Source organism: Hippocampus bargibanti, linkage group LG03 (assembly GCF_051943395.1).
Source record: "Hippocampus bargibanti isolate YZ-2025 linkage group LG03, ASM5194339v1, whole genome shotgun sequence".
NCBI classification, from domain to species: Eukaryota; Metazoa; Chordata; class Actinopteri; order Syngnathiformes; family Syngnathidae; genus Hippocampus; species Hippocampus bargibanti.
In genome coordinates this window covers 1,432,720-1,450,668 of record NC_142736.1, presented here as the reverse complement: position 1 = coordinate 1,450,668, position 17,949 = coordinate 1,432,720, and the positions used below count along the sequence as shown (strand labels likewise).

General features: G+C 39.6%; 1 protein-coding gene across 1 annotated transcript in view; it reads right to left on the bottom strand.

Annotated features, from left to right (window-relative positions):
- LOC148899930 (protein kinase C-binding protein NELL1-like) overlaps nucleotides 1–17,949 on the bottom strand; it is a 130,744-nt gene that overhangs the window by 30,303 nt on the left and 82,492 nt on the right. Inside the window, exon 13 of the mRNA XM_088991455.1 lies at nucleotides 11,876–12,001. Within this exon, the coding sequence (XP_088847581.1) occupies nucleotides 11,876–12,001 (126 nt within the window). The remainder of the gene's footprint in view (nucleotides 1–11,875; nucleotides 12,002–17,949) is intronic.

The window sequence follows — 17,949 nt, the reverse complement described above, 5'->3', positions numbered from 1 at the left end:
CCCCAACCTGAGAGCAGGGACCAATCATAGCAGAGGCTGGCACCGCCACGTCTGGACAGTAGCCATCTGTGCTGTATTTCATGCATATTAGCATATTTGACAATAAAGCTGACTTTGACATATTGTACATAGGGCCGAAACTACCAGCAAAAAAATTAGTTCGCTGACGACGCCTCTTGGATAAGAAGCGAAATGTCCGACACCTTCAAAGAAGTACAGATGACGGCTGAAGAAACCTTCTCATCGACGTTTATGTACTGTTGTACTGATAAATCGCTTTCTTTACTCTAAACCTCAAGTGAGTCATGAATACGGCAATCATCGCCATAAATCAAGTTAACTACTGATTATGACTGATCCGTTTTTACATTAACCGCACAAAAAGAACATCCCGGAAGCAGAATTATACGCTGACAAAGTGGATCGAACGGTGAAATATGACATCATCGCAGTCAAGTCAATCCAAATTTGGAAACAGAGGTAGCTAAAAGAAATTCATCTTTTATTAATTTTACCATGTCAAGCATCGTATTCCGCCCGTTGCGCTGTGTCAAATTACACTACGCCGCCGCTAATAAGATAACAGACTTGTCAATTCATTGTTTGCGATAGCGATTATGACTCCAGCCCCCCTGCGGAGACACACGTGGAGGATTTATTTGATATCACGAGTCAACGATTTCTGTCAACTCAGACTTTCTGGATCCATCCGCCGGACCGATTTACAGTGATATCTCAGTTTACGAAGCCCTTGGCTTACGAACTTTTCGGTTTACGAACGTTACATTTATGAAAATTTTACCTTGGCATACAAACTATTTTTCGGGATACACACAAAGCGCCACAATGACTGATGTGTCGTTCGCGAATGAGCCCGTTCTAACAACAAAATGGCGGCTGACTCATTTTTGTCCTCTATTCCCCGCCCCCAGTCTTCGGTTAAAGCCACGTGATTGGTCAAGAACGCAGCAGTGAGGAAGGGAGGTTTAAACATTAAAGAGACAGGCAGACGACAGAGAGAGAGTGAGAAAATGGATAGAAAACACAGTGAAATTTTGACTCGTTTCAACTTTATTGATAGTTCAAAGGCAGAGTGTAGACTGCAAGGTTAAAATATCCCAAAAAACTATCAATCCAGCTAAACAGAACACAATTGATGAGGAACTAGATAAAATTATCGCAGCCAAAGCATCGACAAGGGGTCATTCCTCAAGATGGTGAAAGAAGAAGGTTACGTTCCTTGTCAAATATTTAATGCTGATGAAACCGGCCACCCCATTGTATCAAGCCATCAACGACCATCACAAAGGTAAATAAAACGTCTTTATTATATAGTACAGTTTATTTCTTTAATTATAATACCATAGCATATTTATTATACATAAAATAAGGTATAGTTTGTGTAGTTTTAAGGCTTAGAAAATGAGAAAATTATGTTTTATGAGGACCTGGGAACGGATTATTCTCATTCTAATGGTTTCCTATGGGATATCATTTTTTGGTATACACACTTTTTGCCTTAAACACTGTCTGGGAACCAATTAAGTTTTTAAGCCAAGGTATAACTGTAATTTTGGCGTTACCCACGAACCACAATACGTTGCATTAATGAGCCATCCTGATGAGGTTGTTGTGGTAATGTCCTGTGGCTGAGTACGACACGGAAAAATAAAAATAACTCTACCCTAATTATTCATTTTTCTAAATTGCATAATTAAAACAGCATGACTGATTATAATCATTCTTTATTATAAATATCGTACTGGTTCATTTTAGGGAAAAATGTTTGTTGTTAAAGTCCCACCACTGAGCTAACCAGCCTCATTTTGTCAACGTTGACGCTTTTCAATTTGACTGTAACACAAAATGCATTTCCAAATTCAATTATTTGATAGCTGTAGTGGCGCTGGCGGAAGAATATTTTTTTTTATATCAGAACATAACGTCTTTAAGTATTGAGCGTGTACTCTCCCGAGGCAGCACGCCTCCTCGAGGGAAACACACGCCTCATGAATATGCAGCTTGGGTGGGAGTCATGACTAATACATTTTCCTTAATTAATGAGCAGCTTGCTTGACGCCCCGCAGCAGCTAGCAGAAATTATTTAGCTTTTGTCTTCTCAAGAGATGCTCCTGATGTTTAAGTGAAAATTACAGAAAAAAAGTCAAATGGCAAGAGCTGTGCAGGAATGTTTACGTTTATATCATTTAGTATGTTCTCTAGTAGGCATATATATACAGTGATACCTCGGCTTACGAACGCTTTAGCTAACGGACTTTTCCCTTTAAGAACATTAAATTCACGAGAATATAATATTGGCATACAAAGTAGTTTTCGGGTAACATACGGACGGAGCAGCGCCATGGTGGCTGGCGGACTAATTTTCGGCGGAAGAACACCAAACCACACGGTCGAACGGCGCCACAGTGGCTGCCGGACTAGTTTTAAACACACCCTTTCCCTGAGTGCATACGTGGTTTGTTATCGTGGTTTGTTATCAAGGATACATTTGCTGTTATGGGACCGAAAAAGACCCCACCACAGGCTAGTGTTCAGACGAAGAGGACACAAAAGACAATTACGGTCAAGCAGAAGAAACACGAACGAGGTGTGCGTTTCTGTGACTTAGCGTCCCAGTAGCAGTAGCTAAGTCGATCATTGCAATCATATTTCGGAACAAGGAAGCTATTAAAGGTACGTGTGTTACTCAGGATGTTTCCGTGTTGTCTAAGCAACCGTCTCAGGCAAGAGAAGAGGGTGATAACCTTCTGTTAATTCGGATTAATGAAAAGCAGCGAGCAGGGGACAGCGTGAATGAAGGAATTATCGTCGAGAAAGCACAGCAACTTCACTCGGATGTCATCAAGAGGCAATCTGGAAGTTCGACATCTATTGATGATTTCAACAGATGGTTCGAGAACTTTAAGCGTCGTACAGGGATTCATAGTGTCATTCGTCATGGTGAGGCAGCCAGTTCGGACGATAAAGCTGCCGAAGCTTACAAGGAATCATTCATCAAGATGGTGGAAAAAGAAGGCTATGTTCCTCATCAAGTGTTTCATGCGGATGAAACGAGCTTTTTTTTTTTTGAAAAAGATGCCTAACCGGACTTTCGTCACACAGGGAGAGAAGTTCGTCCCTGGGCATAAGCCTATGAAAGATAGGCTAATGGAATGTGACTCTCCTTCCAAACAGTAACTCCCTCCCACCTCCTCCCACTCCATTCCATCAAGCCATCAATGACCACCACAAAGGTCAATAAAACACTTTTATTACACAGTACAGTTTATTTATTTAATTACAATAGAATAGCACATTTATTATACATAAATTAAGGTATATTTTGTGTAGTTTTAAGGCTTATTTAGTAGGAAAATTATGTTTTATGGGGACCTGGGAACGGATTATTCTCATTTTTAGTGGTTTCTTAAGGGAAATTATATGTTTGGAATACACCCTTTTCGCCTTACACACACTTCCTGGGAACCAATTAAGTTCGTAAGCCAAGGTATCACTGTATATCCATGTACATTTGAGCGCACTCCCAAATATATCCGAACATATTTTACTTTTATAATTTTTTAACAAGAGGATGACAATGAATGGTCAGTAATGGGGACCTGGGAACGGATTATTCTCATGTTTAATGGTTTCTTATGGGAAATAAATTTTCGGCAGACAAACTTTTCGCCTTACACACATTTTCTGGGAACCAATTAAGTTCGTAAACTGAGGTATCACTGTATGTATATAATTATTATTATTGTTATTATTATTATTTTTAATGACGTGTACAGTAAAATCAAATGCCTTTTTGGGAGATGAGGTAATCAAACTGCCCTTTCAAAATACTTTGAAAGCAGGATTGGGTGATACATTCATCGGACAAACAAGACAACAAGAATTATACAGACAACTAACTGAACACCAACACCTTACGTAGAAAAGAACAACTGTGTAGCAGGAATTATTATTATTATTATTATTGGCAATGACAAACACAAAGAGCGAAGAACGGTGGTATCATCCCAGCATGTTGTGAGAGTCCATTGTGTTTGGAATAATGAGTCCTGATTATACACTGATCCAATATTGGGTTTGAACATGTCGACATGAGCCACCCCACCCCCCCTCCCCGGGGGGGCTCTCAGCTAATGATGTGAAATGAAAGATCATCCAAATCTGAGGCGGTTTATTTCCCATTTTGTAAACAATGAGCGCTTTGCATATCAAAGGCCACCAGTCAATCTGCCTCCAGTCACAGTGACCAATTTCCGTCACATTAATCACTAAGTGTCATTTCGTATTCATTTGTTGAATAAAAGTGGTTCCAAAGTGCCTTCATCTACCGCACAGGTGTCAAAGTCAAGGCCTGGGGGCCAGATTCGGCCCACATGTCATCACTTGGGTGATGCTTGATAAAATCTTCTACTCTAAAGACTTCTACTGAGCGTATTTTACAAAGATTCCACAGCATATAGCTATATTTTACGTTTTAAGACTCACACTGAATATTCAGGAAGTCTTATTTTTGAGTTGATGACGATGCCCTAAGTGACGTCACGGAGGGAACGCCCCTGACCGAGAAAGTGACACGCTGAGGATGAGGAACTAGGTAAAATTATCGCAGAGAAAGCACCTACAAGGGATCATTCCTCGGGATGGTGAAAGAAGGCTTCGTTCCTCATCAAGTGTTTAATGCTGATGAAACCGGCCTCTCCATTGCATCAAGCCATCAACGACCATCACAAAGGTAAATAAAATGACTTTATTGAACGGTACAGTTTATTTCTTTCATTATACTGTAATGCCATGACACATTTATTATACATAAAATAAGGTATATTTTGTGTAGTTTTAATGTAGATAATTAGAAAGTAGAAAATTGTATTTTATGGAGAGCTGGGAACGGATTATTCTCATTTTAATGGTTTCCTACGGGAAATTATTTTTTGGGATACACACTTTTCGCCTTACACACTTTGTCTGGGAACCAATTAAGTTCGTAAGCCAAGGTATCACTGTATTAGTTTAGCCCTATGCTGGAGGGTTCTAATAATTCCTAGCGGCGTAACGCGGGAGACATAAATCACAGTGGACGGCGATCCTGCCTTCTAGTAGTAAGTGGCAAAGAATTCTTGCATCAAACCTTTATGAGGAAGCTAAATATAAACACTCTCCTCTTCAGAGACAATTATAAATTGATGAAAACTTATGTGACTCGCACCCATATCGTGTTTGATGGCCTTATTAAAATGGCTGTTCCCTTGCCAGCCTTACAACGTGACCTCCATCTTTGAAAAGCTTCACGTATACAGGCAGAGTTACCAAGGTGACCAAGCTCGTCACACCTGAGCTCAACATTCATTATGTGCATAATTGGAATTGGATTTGATGAAATTTTCATGAAGGCAATGTTTCTCCAGGGGGATCGAGGCCTTGCGACGTGGGAATGTCAAACACTATATGTCGTCAGGCATGCGCAACAATTAATAGCAGCTCCCATTGATCAGACGCTATCGCCAAACCTGAGCATATTGCATGTGAACTATGGGTCCAGGGGAAGAATTGGACTATTGATCGGCCCGGTGAAGAGAGAGGATAGCGCAAAAGGCAACACTGAGCAGGATATGCGCACTGTAGGCTACTTGCTAAACCGATATGGTGGGGTGAGGTTCAACTTGGATCGTTCGTACAACAGCCTGCTGAGGCAACGTAGGATTAGTAATACTGATGAGGTGATACCGGAGGAAGTGGGACAATCAGGCCAGTCGTTAGTCAGGACAATAGGAACAATCAGTGGAGCCGCAGGGAGTAGTCCTCTGCTCCCCCCCAACCTGAGAGCAGGGACCTATCATAGCAGAGTCCGGCACCGCCACGTCTGGACAGTAGGGATATATATATAGGGCCTAAACTACCAGTAAGACTTTAGTTTGCTGACGAAGCTACTTGGATAAGAAGCGAAACGTCCGACACCTTCAAAGAAGTACAGATGACGGCTGAAGAAACCTTTTCATCGATGGACCACTCCTGTATGACTGAGAGCTTACACAGACGTAACGTAACAGGCGGTGTATTGAAATCGATCTGGGGGTGTTGATACAAAGAAACAACTGGTTAATTCTGAAGAAAATAGCTAATGCTAATCTGGGGATGTGATGGAATACAGTCTTGACAGTTTATGTTTTCTATAAATGGCGGAGGTGAGGTGCCCACATGGTCTCAGGAATAATTTGAGGCCAATTTCCCGCAACCTGAGAGTCATGACTAAAATGTCATGAAAATGATTCTAGTCTCTAATCTGGATCACATTAAGCGCAACTGAACATGTTTGCGATCAGTTTGATTACAGGCCAGTCTTGGTATTACAACAACAGATACAGTGATACCTCGGCTTAAGAATGCTTTAGCTAACAAACTTTTTGCCTGACGAACATTACAATTGCGGGAATATAATCTTGGCATACAAACAATTTTTCGGCGGACGAACCAAACCACACAGCGCCACGGTGGCTGGCGGACTACTTTTCCACACCCACTTTCTTTGAGTGCAGACATGATTTGTTATCGTGTGGAGTACTTTTGCTCTTATGGGACCGAAAAAGACCCCACCACAGGCTGGTGTTAAACCGTAGAAGACATTAAAGAAAATTATGGTCGAGCAGAAGAAAGAGATGATCGAAAAACACGAACAAGGCGTGCGTTTGTGCGACTTAGCGTCCCTGTACCAGTATGCTAAGTCGACCATTGCTACTTGTAGCTAAGGGTGTTGTCTAAGCAACGGTCTCAGGCAATAGAAGAGGTTGAAAAACTTCTGTTGATTTGGATTAACGAAAAGCAGCTAGCAGGGGACAGTGTGTGAGGGTATTATCACCGAGAAAACACAGCAACTTCACTCGGATATCATCAAGAGGCAACTACATGAATGACCAAAATAAAGGTAAATAAAACGACTTTATTATACAGTACAGTTTATTTCTTTAATTACAATCCAAGAGCACATTATACATAAAAATAAAATATATTTTGTGTAGTTTTAAGGTTTATTTAGTAGAAAATTATGTTTTATGGGGACCTTGGAATGGATTATTCTCATTTTAATGGTTTCTTATGGGAAATAAATGTTTGAAATACACACTTTTCGCCTTACACACACTTTCTGGGAACCAATTAAGTTCGTAAGCTGAGGTATCGCCGTATTATACTTTTCTTCCTCATTCTCGTCCATTTTTTTCAGGTGAATTTATTTGTCAACTCAATAGCGCACATTTTGAAAATGCCATCGCACAATACAATTGAAGAAACAAACTGCTTTCTGAGTTGTATATGTCCGTTTTTTTTTTTTTTGGACTCAGCATCTGGACGATTGTATGACACGGTACCTACCACGTGGGAGCTGGACATTTTCCATCATCACAGATGGCACAAAACTATTATCCAGCAACACATTGAAGTCAGGGATCATAATGACCTTCCGCAAGGGGAAATCACTTGTATTCTGCCTTCACTGACTCATAAAACTGAGCGTAAACACCATTCATGATCCCAACTTTTGCCAATTGGCCCGCACTGCATGTTGCATGCTCACTCCAATATTCATCGCCGAATGAAAGATGAAGGATCAATTTGGCTTGATTTGTATCAATAAGTAATCACGGAGAATAAAATGCAGAATGAAATACAGTCATTTGTTCAGTGTAACTCTTCATAGAGAGATATTCCAAACAGGGAAATGGTGTCTTGCTGGTCAAAAGACAAAAAAAGGGTTTAAATTGGACAATGTTTGAATAATAATAATAATAATAATAATATATGTACATAATATATATATATATATATATATATATATATATATATATATATATATATATATATATATATATATATGTACATATGTATATATATATATGTACATATGTATATATATATATATATATATATATATATATATATATATATATACGTACATACACACATATACATGCACACATACACACACATAATAATAATAATACATTTAATTTATAAGCGCCTTTCAAAACTCTCAAGGACACTTCACACACACACACACACACACACACACACACACACACACACACACACACACACACACACACACACACACACACACACACACACACACACACACACACACACACACACACACACACACACACACACACACACACACATATATATATATATATATATATATATATATATATATATATATATATATATATATATATATATATATATATATATATATATATATATATATATAGTAAAGTCTCGTTATATCGATATTCAAGGGAGTCTGAAAAAATATCGATATAACCGGGACTATCGATATATCCGACCCTGTTTGCATGTAACTGTATATTATCATATTTACTGTATATATATATATATATATATATATATATATATATATATACAGTAAAGTCTCGTTATATCGATATCGGATATATCGATAGTCCCGGTTATATCGATACTATTTCTATGCACGCACGGAGAAAATTACATGCAAACATATATATATACACACACACACACACATATAAATACACACATGCAGAAATACACGCACACATACATAAATATATACATACATGCATACATACATATGTATACTATACAGACATGCACACACACACATTCGCACTGTTCCAATGCTTTAGGCAGGGAACGTAGAGAATTGAGTACATGTACCAATTACAGGCGCATTATGAGCACGATCAGTCATTTTTAGTTGCAGCTAACAAATGCGAAAGCCTTTAGTTTAGCACATACATCCAGGAGTTATCTTGTGGAGCACATGTTGAGTGTTTCTGCTGCTCCGAATCAGCAGCTCAAGACAGTTTACAAGCTGTAAAATAGATTGATTATCCATGGATACCTTGTCTTTGTGTGCCTGCCAAGACTGAGCTAATTAAAGTGCACTAAAAGAAAGAGTTAGAGAGAAAGGCGGCAAAAAAGGAAGCGGCGACGAGTGATGGAAATTCCGGCTCGTTTTTTTGATCCGGCTCTTTTGGCTCCCAAATGGCTCCTCAGTTCGTTTGTTTTTTGTTGCTTAAATTAACTACTAAAAATCATGTATAATTATGCGAAAAATGAAGGAAGTGTTGATGAAGTACACAAACAACCTGCTTTCATCTGAAACAGTAAGTACGAGTGATGGGAATTGCTGCTCTTTTCAGAGTTTCAGAGTCCAGTTCTTTTGACTCGGCTCACTAAAAATATCCAGCTCTTTTGGCCCCCAAATGGCTCTTCAGTTTTTTTTTGTTGCTTAAATTAATTAACTACTAAAAATCATGCATAATTATGTGAAAAATGAAGGAAGTGGCGATGAAGTACGCAAACAACCGGCTTTCATCTGACATGGTAACTACTAGAGATGGGAATTTCGGCTCTTTTCAGAGAGCCGGTTCTTTTGACTCTGCTCACTAACAAGATCTGGCTCTTTTGGCTCCCAAAAGGCTCCTCAGTTTGTTTTTTGTTTTTTAAATTATTTAAATACTAAAAATCATGTATAATTATGTGAAAAATGAATTACTCATGTAAAAAATACACAATATCAAATATTTTTATGTGTATGGCTTGATTTATATGTGCACAGAGAGCATCCACTAACTTGGATTTTCCCTGATGCTAATTTGCTTTTCATATTAATAATGCTATCATACCAACTAGTAAAAAATATAATATTTCAATAATAACAGCATAATGTAAGATAGCTAGCTAGCTAGCTAGCTTTTTATTTATTTGAGTTATTCCGTGTTGATTGAACGCTGGCGCGTGTGGCTGCCACTGCTCACCCACAGAAAAAATTAACATGTGTCAGTAAAGTGACCTTGAGAATTTTGAAAGGCGCTTATAAATGAAATGTATTAGTATTATTATTATTATTATTATTAGCTAGCTTGCTGGCTATCTGTTATCTATCCAGCTGGCTAGCTATCTATCAGCTGTCTAATTTGTTAGCTGGCTATATATTAGCTATCTATTATCTAGCTAACTGGCTATCTGTTAGCTATCTAATAGCTAGCTAGCTAGCGTTTTATTTATTTGAGTTATTTTGGGATGAGTGAATGCTGGTGCGTGTGGCTGCCGCTGCTCACTCACAGAAAAACTGATCCGGTGACTGTAAAGTGACCTTGAGAGTTTACACGCTTACAAATGAAATGTATTATTATTATTATTAAGAACATTTGTCCACCTGTCTACCCTAACTACCCCCCCAATCTCACTGCTGCGTGTGTTTGTAATTCTCCCCTCCCTTCTCTACCATGGATATCGACCAATCACGTGCGGCTTTAACTGAAGACTGGTGGCGGGGAATAGAGGACAAAAAGAGTCGGCTCCCATTTACGACTCGTTGTTAGTGAACCGGCTCTTTTTTGTTCACTTCAAGGATCCGGCTCGTTCGCGAACGACACATCACTAGTAACTATGGGCAATCAAAAAGACACTGTTTGTTGATGATTGTCCACTCACTTGACATTTTTAGTCTTCACGGTCAATGTGGACAAGCTGAACGAGTGCAATCACTTCTCTGATAGAGAAAAGCATTCAGGCTGAGTCAACCTCTAATGGCTGCATTCATCAAAATCAATTCCTTTCATTTTTTTGGCTGCGGGCTTTAATTTCATATCACAAATAATTCATCATCAAATTTGCAGAGCCATGATACGATACCATGATGGCAAGCCACCAATCTTCTACACAACATCAGAATTGTATTTCAAGTCAGCCGCTATTAGGAGCTCGCTACTTCTCCAACTTGTTATTATAAATTATTATGATTTTTTTTTAAAGGACTTAACTATCTGGCTAGTCAGCTAGCTAGCTAGCTATGCAGTCCGATATCCAGCTAGCTCGCTGTTAGAACGATAAAATCGTTCTAACACTAGCTAGCTAGCTAGTCAGTCAGATAGGCAGCTAGCCATCTAGTTATCCAATCAGATAGTCAGCTAGCTAGCTAGCTATTCAGTCAGATAGCCACCGAGCTCACTGACTGTCTAGCTACCAAGTTAGCCAGGCTGCTAGCTAGCTAGCTATCTCGCTAGCTAGTCAGTTAGATAGCTACTAAGCACACACGCGGGGAAGCTGTAGAGCCATGGTGAGGAAGTGGAAGACATTATTTTATTTAAGTATAATCATGATTTGTTCAAAATGCATTTTTCTGTATTTTTAAAGGACTTAACTATCTGGCTCGCCAGCTAGCTAGCTAGAAAGCTATTCAGTCAGATATCCAGCTAGTTAGACAGATAGCCAGCTACCTAGCAAGCTATTCAGTTATGTATAGAGTAGGCTAGCTAGCTATTCAGTCAGATAGCCACCTAGGTAGCTACCAAGTTAGCCAGCTAGCTAGCTAGCTCTCCCTATCTATACTGGCTAGCTACCTAGCTAGCTAGTCAGTCAGATAGCCAAGCTAGATAGCTAGAAAGTCTAATAGACAGCCAACTAGCAAGCTGACTCGCTACCCAGTTAGCGAGTCAGCTAGCTGGCGCGCTCTATCTATATATTGTTATCTAAAAAAATAATCAGGTTTCATTTAAATATGTTGATTTGTTTTAAAGCAAAGTAAGACCCAATCATAATTCCGCTAAAGTAGAGAGGGATCGATGCGCAGTCGGGATAACTCATTTCACTGCCAGACGTGCAAAAATGTGTATACTTCAGTGCCAGGGTTTTTGTCATTTTCACTCAAATTCCAGGACCCACAGAATATTGTGTTTTAGGACGACATAAACATTCAATGCAAGCGTAAGAAGAAACCTTAGACTCCTCTCATCAGAAAAAAATGAGTGAATTCCTAAGTTATATGGGTCTGGAGTTATATGAGCTTGAAATGGGGGCTGTTGTCACCTACCCGTGCAAGAGTATTCATCCACTCGAGTGAAACCTGGCAAACAGTCGCAGCGATGACTGCCGGGCAGGTTGACGCACAGCGTGTTGGACTGGCAGTATTGCATTTGCGTAGCGCACTCGTCGATATCTGAGAAGAAAAAGCAAATATAGTCCATGAAAACAAACTACTCAGTCAGCCGATAAGCGAAATTGATCGCGTTGACGGAAGAGCTCATTGAACATCTTGCACACGCAACAGTGAAGTCCCACGCTAGTCAGCCTCTCCTTATGCCAATATGCTAGCTAGACAGTCAGCAGCTATTTTGCTAGCTAGCTAGCTGGCGGGATAGCTGTGTATTTGACATTTAGCTTAAAGTCGACGTGCACATTCCACCATAACGTCCCTGATCCACTGCTGAAAAGGATGCTTTGATCCTGTCCTATTTAATCTAGAACTGCTTCATGTCACAAAGAGGGTACAGCAAGTGCTGTGAACAATGGTGTCGGTTGTCCTTTAATATATTCAATTCCAGAATAAATTTGTGAACGACAGTGAATGAGTTAATAATTGAGATAGCAGGAAAAAAAAAAAAAGAAATTGGCAAATGATGCCTTTATATCAAGGTAACGGTCTCCAAATATGGTGATCATCCCTAGTTTGCAAAATGATGCAATATTATTTTGGAAGCATCAAACAGATGAAAGCAAACGATGTGGGGAACAAATCACCGCACAGCATCCTACCCACAAACACTCAGAGGGTGGTACCATCACACACACACACACACACACACACACACACACACACACACCAGTCCTCCTATCATGTCTTATTTTTAGCAGTTCTCCACTTCTGACCGACATCACTGCCTGAATAAAGCAGGGGAGTGACGTGGGGTGATAGGAAGAAACACACACACCATGCTGAGTTTAAAAGAAAAAAAAAAAAAAAATCCGATATGAAATTTCTGTCAGCCCCCGCCCTCAAAGAGGCGAGTACGCATAAGACACCATTAAAATAGGTGAACTCAAAACAAATGTTTTTTTTTTTTCTTAGGTGATATATGATGTCATCAATGTTTGTGAATTTACACCCGTGTGCAAATTAATTGCACCGCCCTGTTATTTTGGCATAAGATTGATTGTTTACATTTTTGGACAATTTCAATGAAGGCAGTGTGTGACCAATAGTGACGTCACAAACAAGGGGGCGGGACTTTCTGAATCTGCCCAGTCCCAAGCTGATTTTGTGGCAGTTTTGGGACGCTTTAAGTCATTTTTATTGGTGTTTTGCATTTGACTAAAAATATCAGTATTTTAGATGCTATAAAACGTTTTTCTGATGTCAGGTAGCAAACAAAAAAAAAAAAAAAATGGTGTCGCTTGTCCTTTAAAGCGCTATATCAACCAATACGTATGTATTGCATTGCATTGCATTTTGGAAAGCCACCCTCATTTCAAGATCGTATCACTCCAGATAATGACCAAAACCCTGGCACTGGAGTGGACACATTTTTTTTTGCACGTCGTCTGGCAGTGAATGAGTTAACATTGCTCATTTTGTTTTGCTCGTTGGTTGGTGATGCACAGTGAAGGGAATTTGCCCCGGCAATTTGCATTCCCCCTTCTTCTTTGACCTCTCTTTGTCACCCTCTTTATTTCTATTTACACTGAAATTAATCTCGCTCAAAAATTATGCAGTGTGATCATTGAAGCTGGCAGAGTGTCTCACACACACACACACACACACACACACACACACACACACACACACACACACACACACACACACACACACACACACACACACACACACACACACACACACACACACTATTTATTTCAGAGCAGACATGTAATCCCTTTTGATTTCAATTAATTGACTCATAACGAATAAATACAGTCAGACATCACTCAACAACAAGGCTGGTTGCACTGACTGAAATCATCCATATACAGATCAATATTTATTATTGATTCATATAGCACTTTAATGTGCTGAAAAAGTATATGGATAGTGTATTTAACTCATTCACTGCCAAAAATATGTCCACTCAAGTGCCAGGGTTTTTGTCATTGTCACTGAAATTCCAGGACCCACCGAATATTTAAATCTAAAAAAAAAACTAAGCTAAAGAAGCTAGCTCTTTCTCTTGTTTCTATTTCTAATTGTATTTTATTTTATTATAGTATCTATGCTTGTCTGTGACTGTAAAGAGCTTTGAAAGGTGCTTAAAATGTAATGTATTATTATTAATCTTAGCTGCCTAGCTGGCTAAGCAGCCAGCTAGCTATTTGCTATCTATTAGCTGTCTATCTGCCTGGCTGGCTATCTCGCTAGCTAGCTATTTGACTATTTAGCTGGCTGGCAGCCAACTATCTAGTAGTTATCTATTAGCTAGCTAGCTTAGTTACCTATTAGCGGGCTAGCTAATAGATAACGAAGCTAAAGAAGCTAGCTCTTTCTCTTGTTTCTATTTATAAATGTCACCAACGACAGGCATTCATCTTTCGATGGGAACACATGTGGAACAATAAATATTTGACTAGGCAGAAAGCCGAGTAAAAAAGAAGGTTCTTGGACCTGGTGGTCGAGAAGTTTGACCCCTTAGCTCAGTGTGCTCACATGAACACTCAGCAGACGGGCAAGAGGAAACGTAGGAAACGTAAGCAGCGATCCGTTTGAAACGACCCACTGCCCTTGGATTGAGAACTCCCTCCTTGCGTTGTCCTAGTCCATTAATCCTGCACCACTGCACAAATCTGGATTTCGGAGAGGTCGGCTGTGATTCTTTTTGCGACTGCAAAGCCAACTATCTGACCAATTGCACGACTCCCTCTCCACCCCTGATCTAATAATAAAAAAAAAAAAGAGATTTGTGGAAAGTACACCGTCGTGATTGTTTGTATTTTTTTGTTGTTCGGGTGGGAGGTAGTTAACGTTGACCCATAGGGAGTAAAATGGAAAATATTTTCTCTGGCTTATTTGGAGAGTATATGTATATGTATATATATATGTATATGTATATGTATATGTATATGTATATGTATATCAAAGTCAGTCAGCTTTATTGTCAAATATGCTAATATGCATGACATACAGCACAGAAGAAATTAATGTCCTCTGGGACCCAGCGTGCAAGGCACTTAAAATGTGGCTAAAAAAAGACAGACAATTGACAATACATGTAATTTCTGAAAGTAAAGTGAGGTAGTGACGTATGTCAAGTGACATAGTGTAGTAGGATGATCGTACAGCGTGTACTCAGAGTTTGGTGAGTGTGGCAGTGGGAAAGGGCAGGGGGCGCAGGGCTGGGAAGGAGTTGAGTCTCATGACTGCCTCTCTCTCCCTATATATATATATATACGACCATCAACGACCATCACAAATGTAAATAAAATGACTTTATTATACAGTAGTGTATGTCTTTCATTACAATACAATAGCACTTTAATATATATAAAATAAGGTATATTTTGTGTAGTTTTAAGGCTTATTTAGTAGAAAAATATGTTTTATTGGGACTTGGGAACGGATTATTCTCACTTTAATGGTTTCCTATGGGAAGTTAATTTTGGGATACACACTTTTGGCCTTACACACTCTGTCTGTGAACCAATTCAGTTCATAAGCCAATGTATCACTGTATTGTAAAATATATATATCAGAGTATTGGAGTGACGCGTTACTTTCTCGCATTGTAAGTGGATACTGAACGGACACTGCTTGGGGGGGCAGTTAGGCGAGAGAATTACAGCAAGTTTGTCTCACACACGATTTGGGCCCCACTCTTCATGACCTTTTCGTTTGTCCTTGGTTCCGCCACCATTGTCCTTTCTGCTCACCAAAGTGCCGCCGGCACGCTGCCCGCATTTGATGCCGCCCGTCTCCGTAGCGACTGAAGCATTCTCAACTTCTAATTGAGACAGCAACCTGGTGCCCCTGAGCGGCTGACATTCAAGGCGGTGTGAAGGACGGCGATGGAAACGAAAAGCGTGGAAGGAAATACGCCGCTGGCACAAACAGCACGAAGAGACACTTGGAAGAAGATTTCCTCCAGTGCTTCAACATGAAGTGCAATTAAATAGATAAGCTGCGTCGCTGGGAAAGAAATCCTGGCGGTTGGCAGTGACGTCTCCTATCTGCTCAGATATCGTTGACGGCGTGTCGTTCAGACAGTGGGGCTTAGTTTTAAAGGACAACCGATGTCTCCGGACAAGTTGTGTCCATAATTTGTCAAATGACTTCTACTGAGCGTATTTTACAACGATTCCATCGCATATAGCGTTATTTTACGTTTTAAGACTCGCGCTGAATATTCCGGAAGTCTTGTTTTTGAGTTGGTGACGAGTCCGTATGTGACGTCACTAAAGGAACGCCCCTGACCGAAAAAAAAACGACGCATTGTAGCAGTCCTTCATCACGTCAATGTATTTTGCTGTACTTGTTTGGTACGACAACCTCGTGTTGCACCCAAAAGCCGCCAGAAGAGGGCGTCCATGCTCCATATAAGGAATTAATCAGCCTGTGTAAACGGAGGTGGCCACAGGAGGTCGCCATTTTGTGCATCTTTTTTGGTGTGACATTTCCCCTCAATGTTGCCTCAAAATGGCACGAAATAAATTCTTTAATCGATTGCAAACTTGTATGATTGATTTCTGAAAATGCCCAATTCGCAGCTCAATTGTTTGCAGATTTTGGACACTTGAAGTCATTTTTATTGGTGTTTTGCATTTGAATAAAAATATCATACTGCGTGCTTTGAGTATTTTTAGATGCTGTAAAACCTTTTTCTGATCTGTCAGTTCGGAAACAAAAAAAAGTGACGTCGGTTGTCCTTTAAGTTTTGCTTTTAGAGGATGTCCCATACTGGTTTCAAATGTATTTATCTATTCATCTATTTATTTATTCATTTTGTTGGCTAGCAAGGTGTTGGTGAGCTAATTAGTGAGCTATGTATTACATGTATTTATTCATTAATTTATGTATTTATTTATTCATTTTGTTGGTTAGTTGGTTAGCTATTTATTTCATCTGTTTATTTATTTATTTATTTTCTCATTCTGTTGGTTAGCTAGTTAGTAAGCTACAGTGAGACCTCAATTTACAAACACCTTATCTTACAAACTTTTCGTCTTAAGAACCTCTAATTTATGAAAATTAAACCTTATAATAAGCACTATTTTCATAATACACACCCACCACGGCTGGCGGAGTGATCTTCGGCGGAAGCACACGACCGAACAGCGCTCCAGCCGGCGCTACTTTGCACACCCCCTCTCATTGAATGCACACGTCGATCGCCTACTTGGAGCTTTTTGCTGATAATTTTACTATGATGGGACCGAAAAAACTCCACAATGCAGTGTATTTCTTTCATTACAATACAGTAGCACATTTATTATACATAGAATAAGGTATGTTGTGTGTAGTTTTAAGGCTTATTTAGTTAAAAACTATATTTTATGAAAACCCGGGAACGGATTATTCCAATTTTAATGGTTTCCTATGGGAATTTTTTTTTGAGATACACACTTTTCGCCTTACACACTCTGTCTGGGAACCAATTAAGTTCGTAAGTTGAGGTCTCACTGTATTTATTTGTTCATTTTGTTGGGTATTTATTTATTTATTCATTCATTCCGTTGGTTAGTTGGTTAGCTAGTTAGCTATCTATGTAGTCGTTCATTTATTTATGGATGCATTCATTCATTGAAGCAATCATCCATCCATCCATCCATGCATCCATCCATTCATTCATTCATGCTATTTTAGATGCTCTAAGTTATTAGAAGGCACATCCAAACATATCAAGAAACCGAGAGAATGAAATCTTATCAATTTCCAACTGGGTGCCCAACCGGTGTCAAAACATAGATGGTGCCAAAGCGACCTTATTTTTGACCTGTGAACAATTCCACGGTCGCTTCGCTCACTCCTCATCATTTCCGAGGCGGCGCCGCCGGTTTGTTCCTCTTCGGCGTCACGTCAAGGTCACCTTGGCAGACCAGATTTTTAACACTCAACTTAAACCCGATTTACTCGAGATGAGTTCAGGTTCCACTTCATCTGCTGTCTGCGTGGATGTGTCCTCC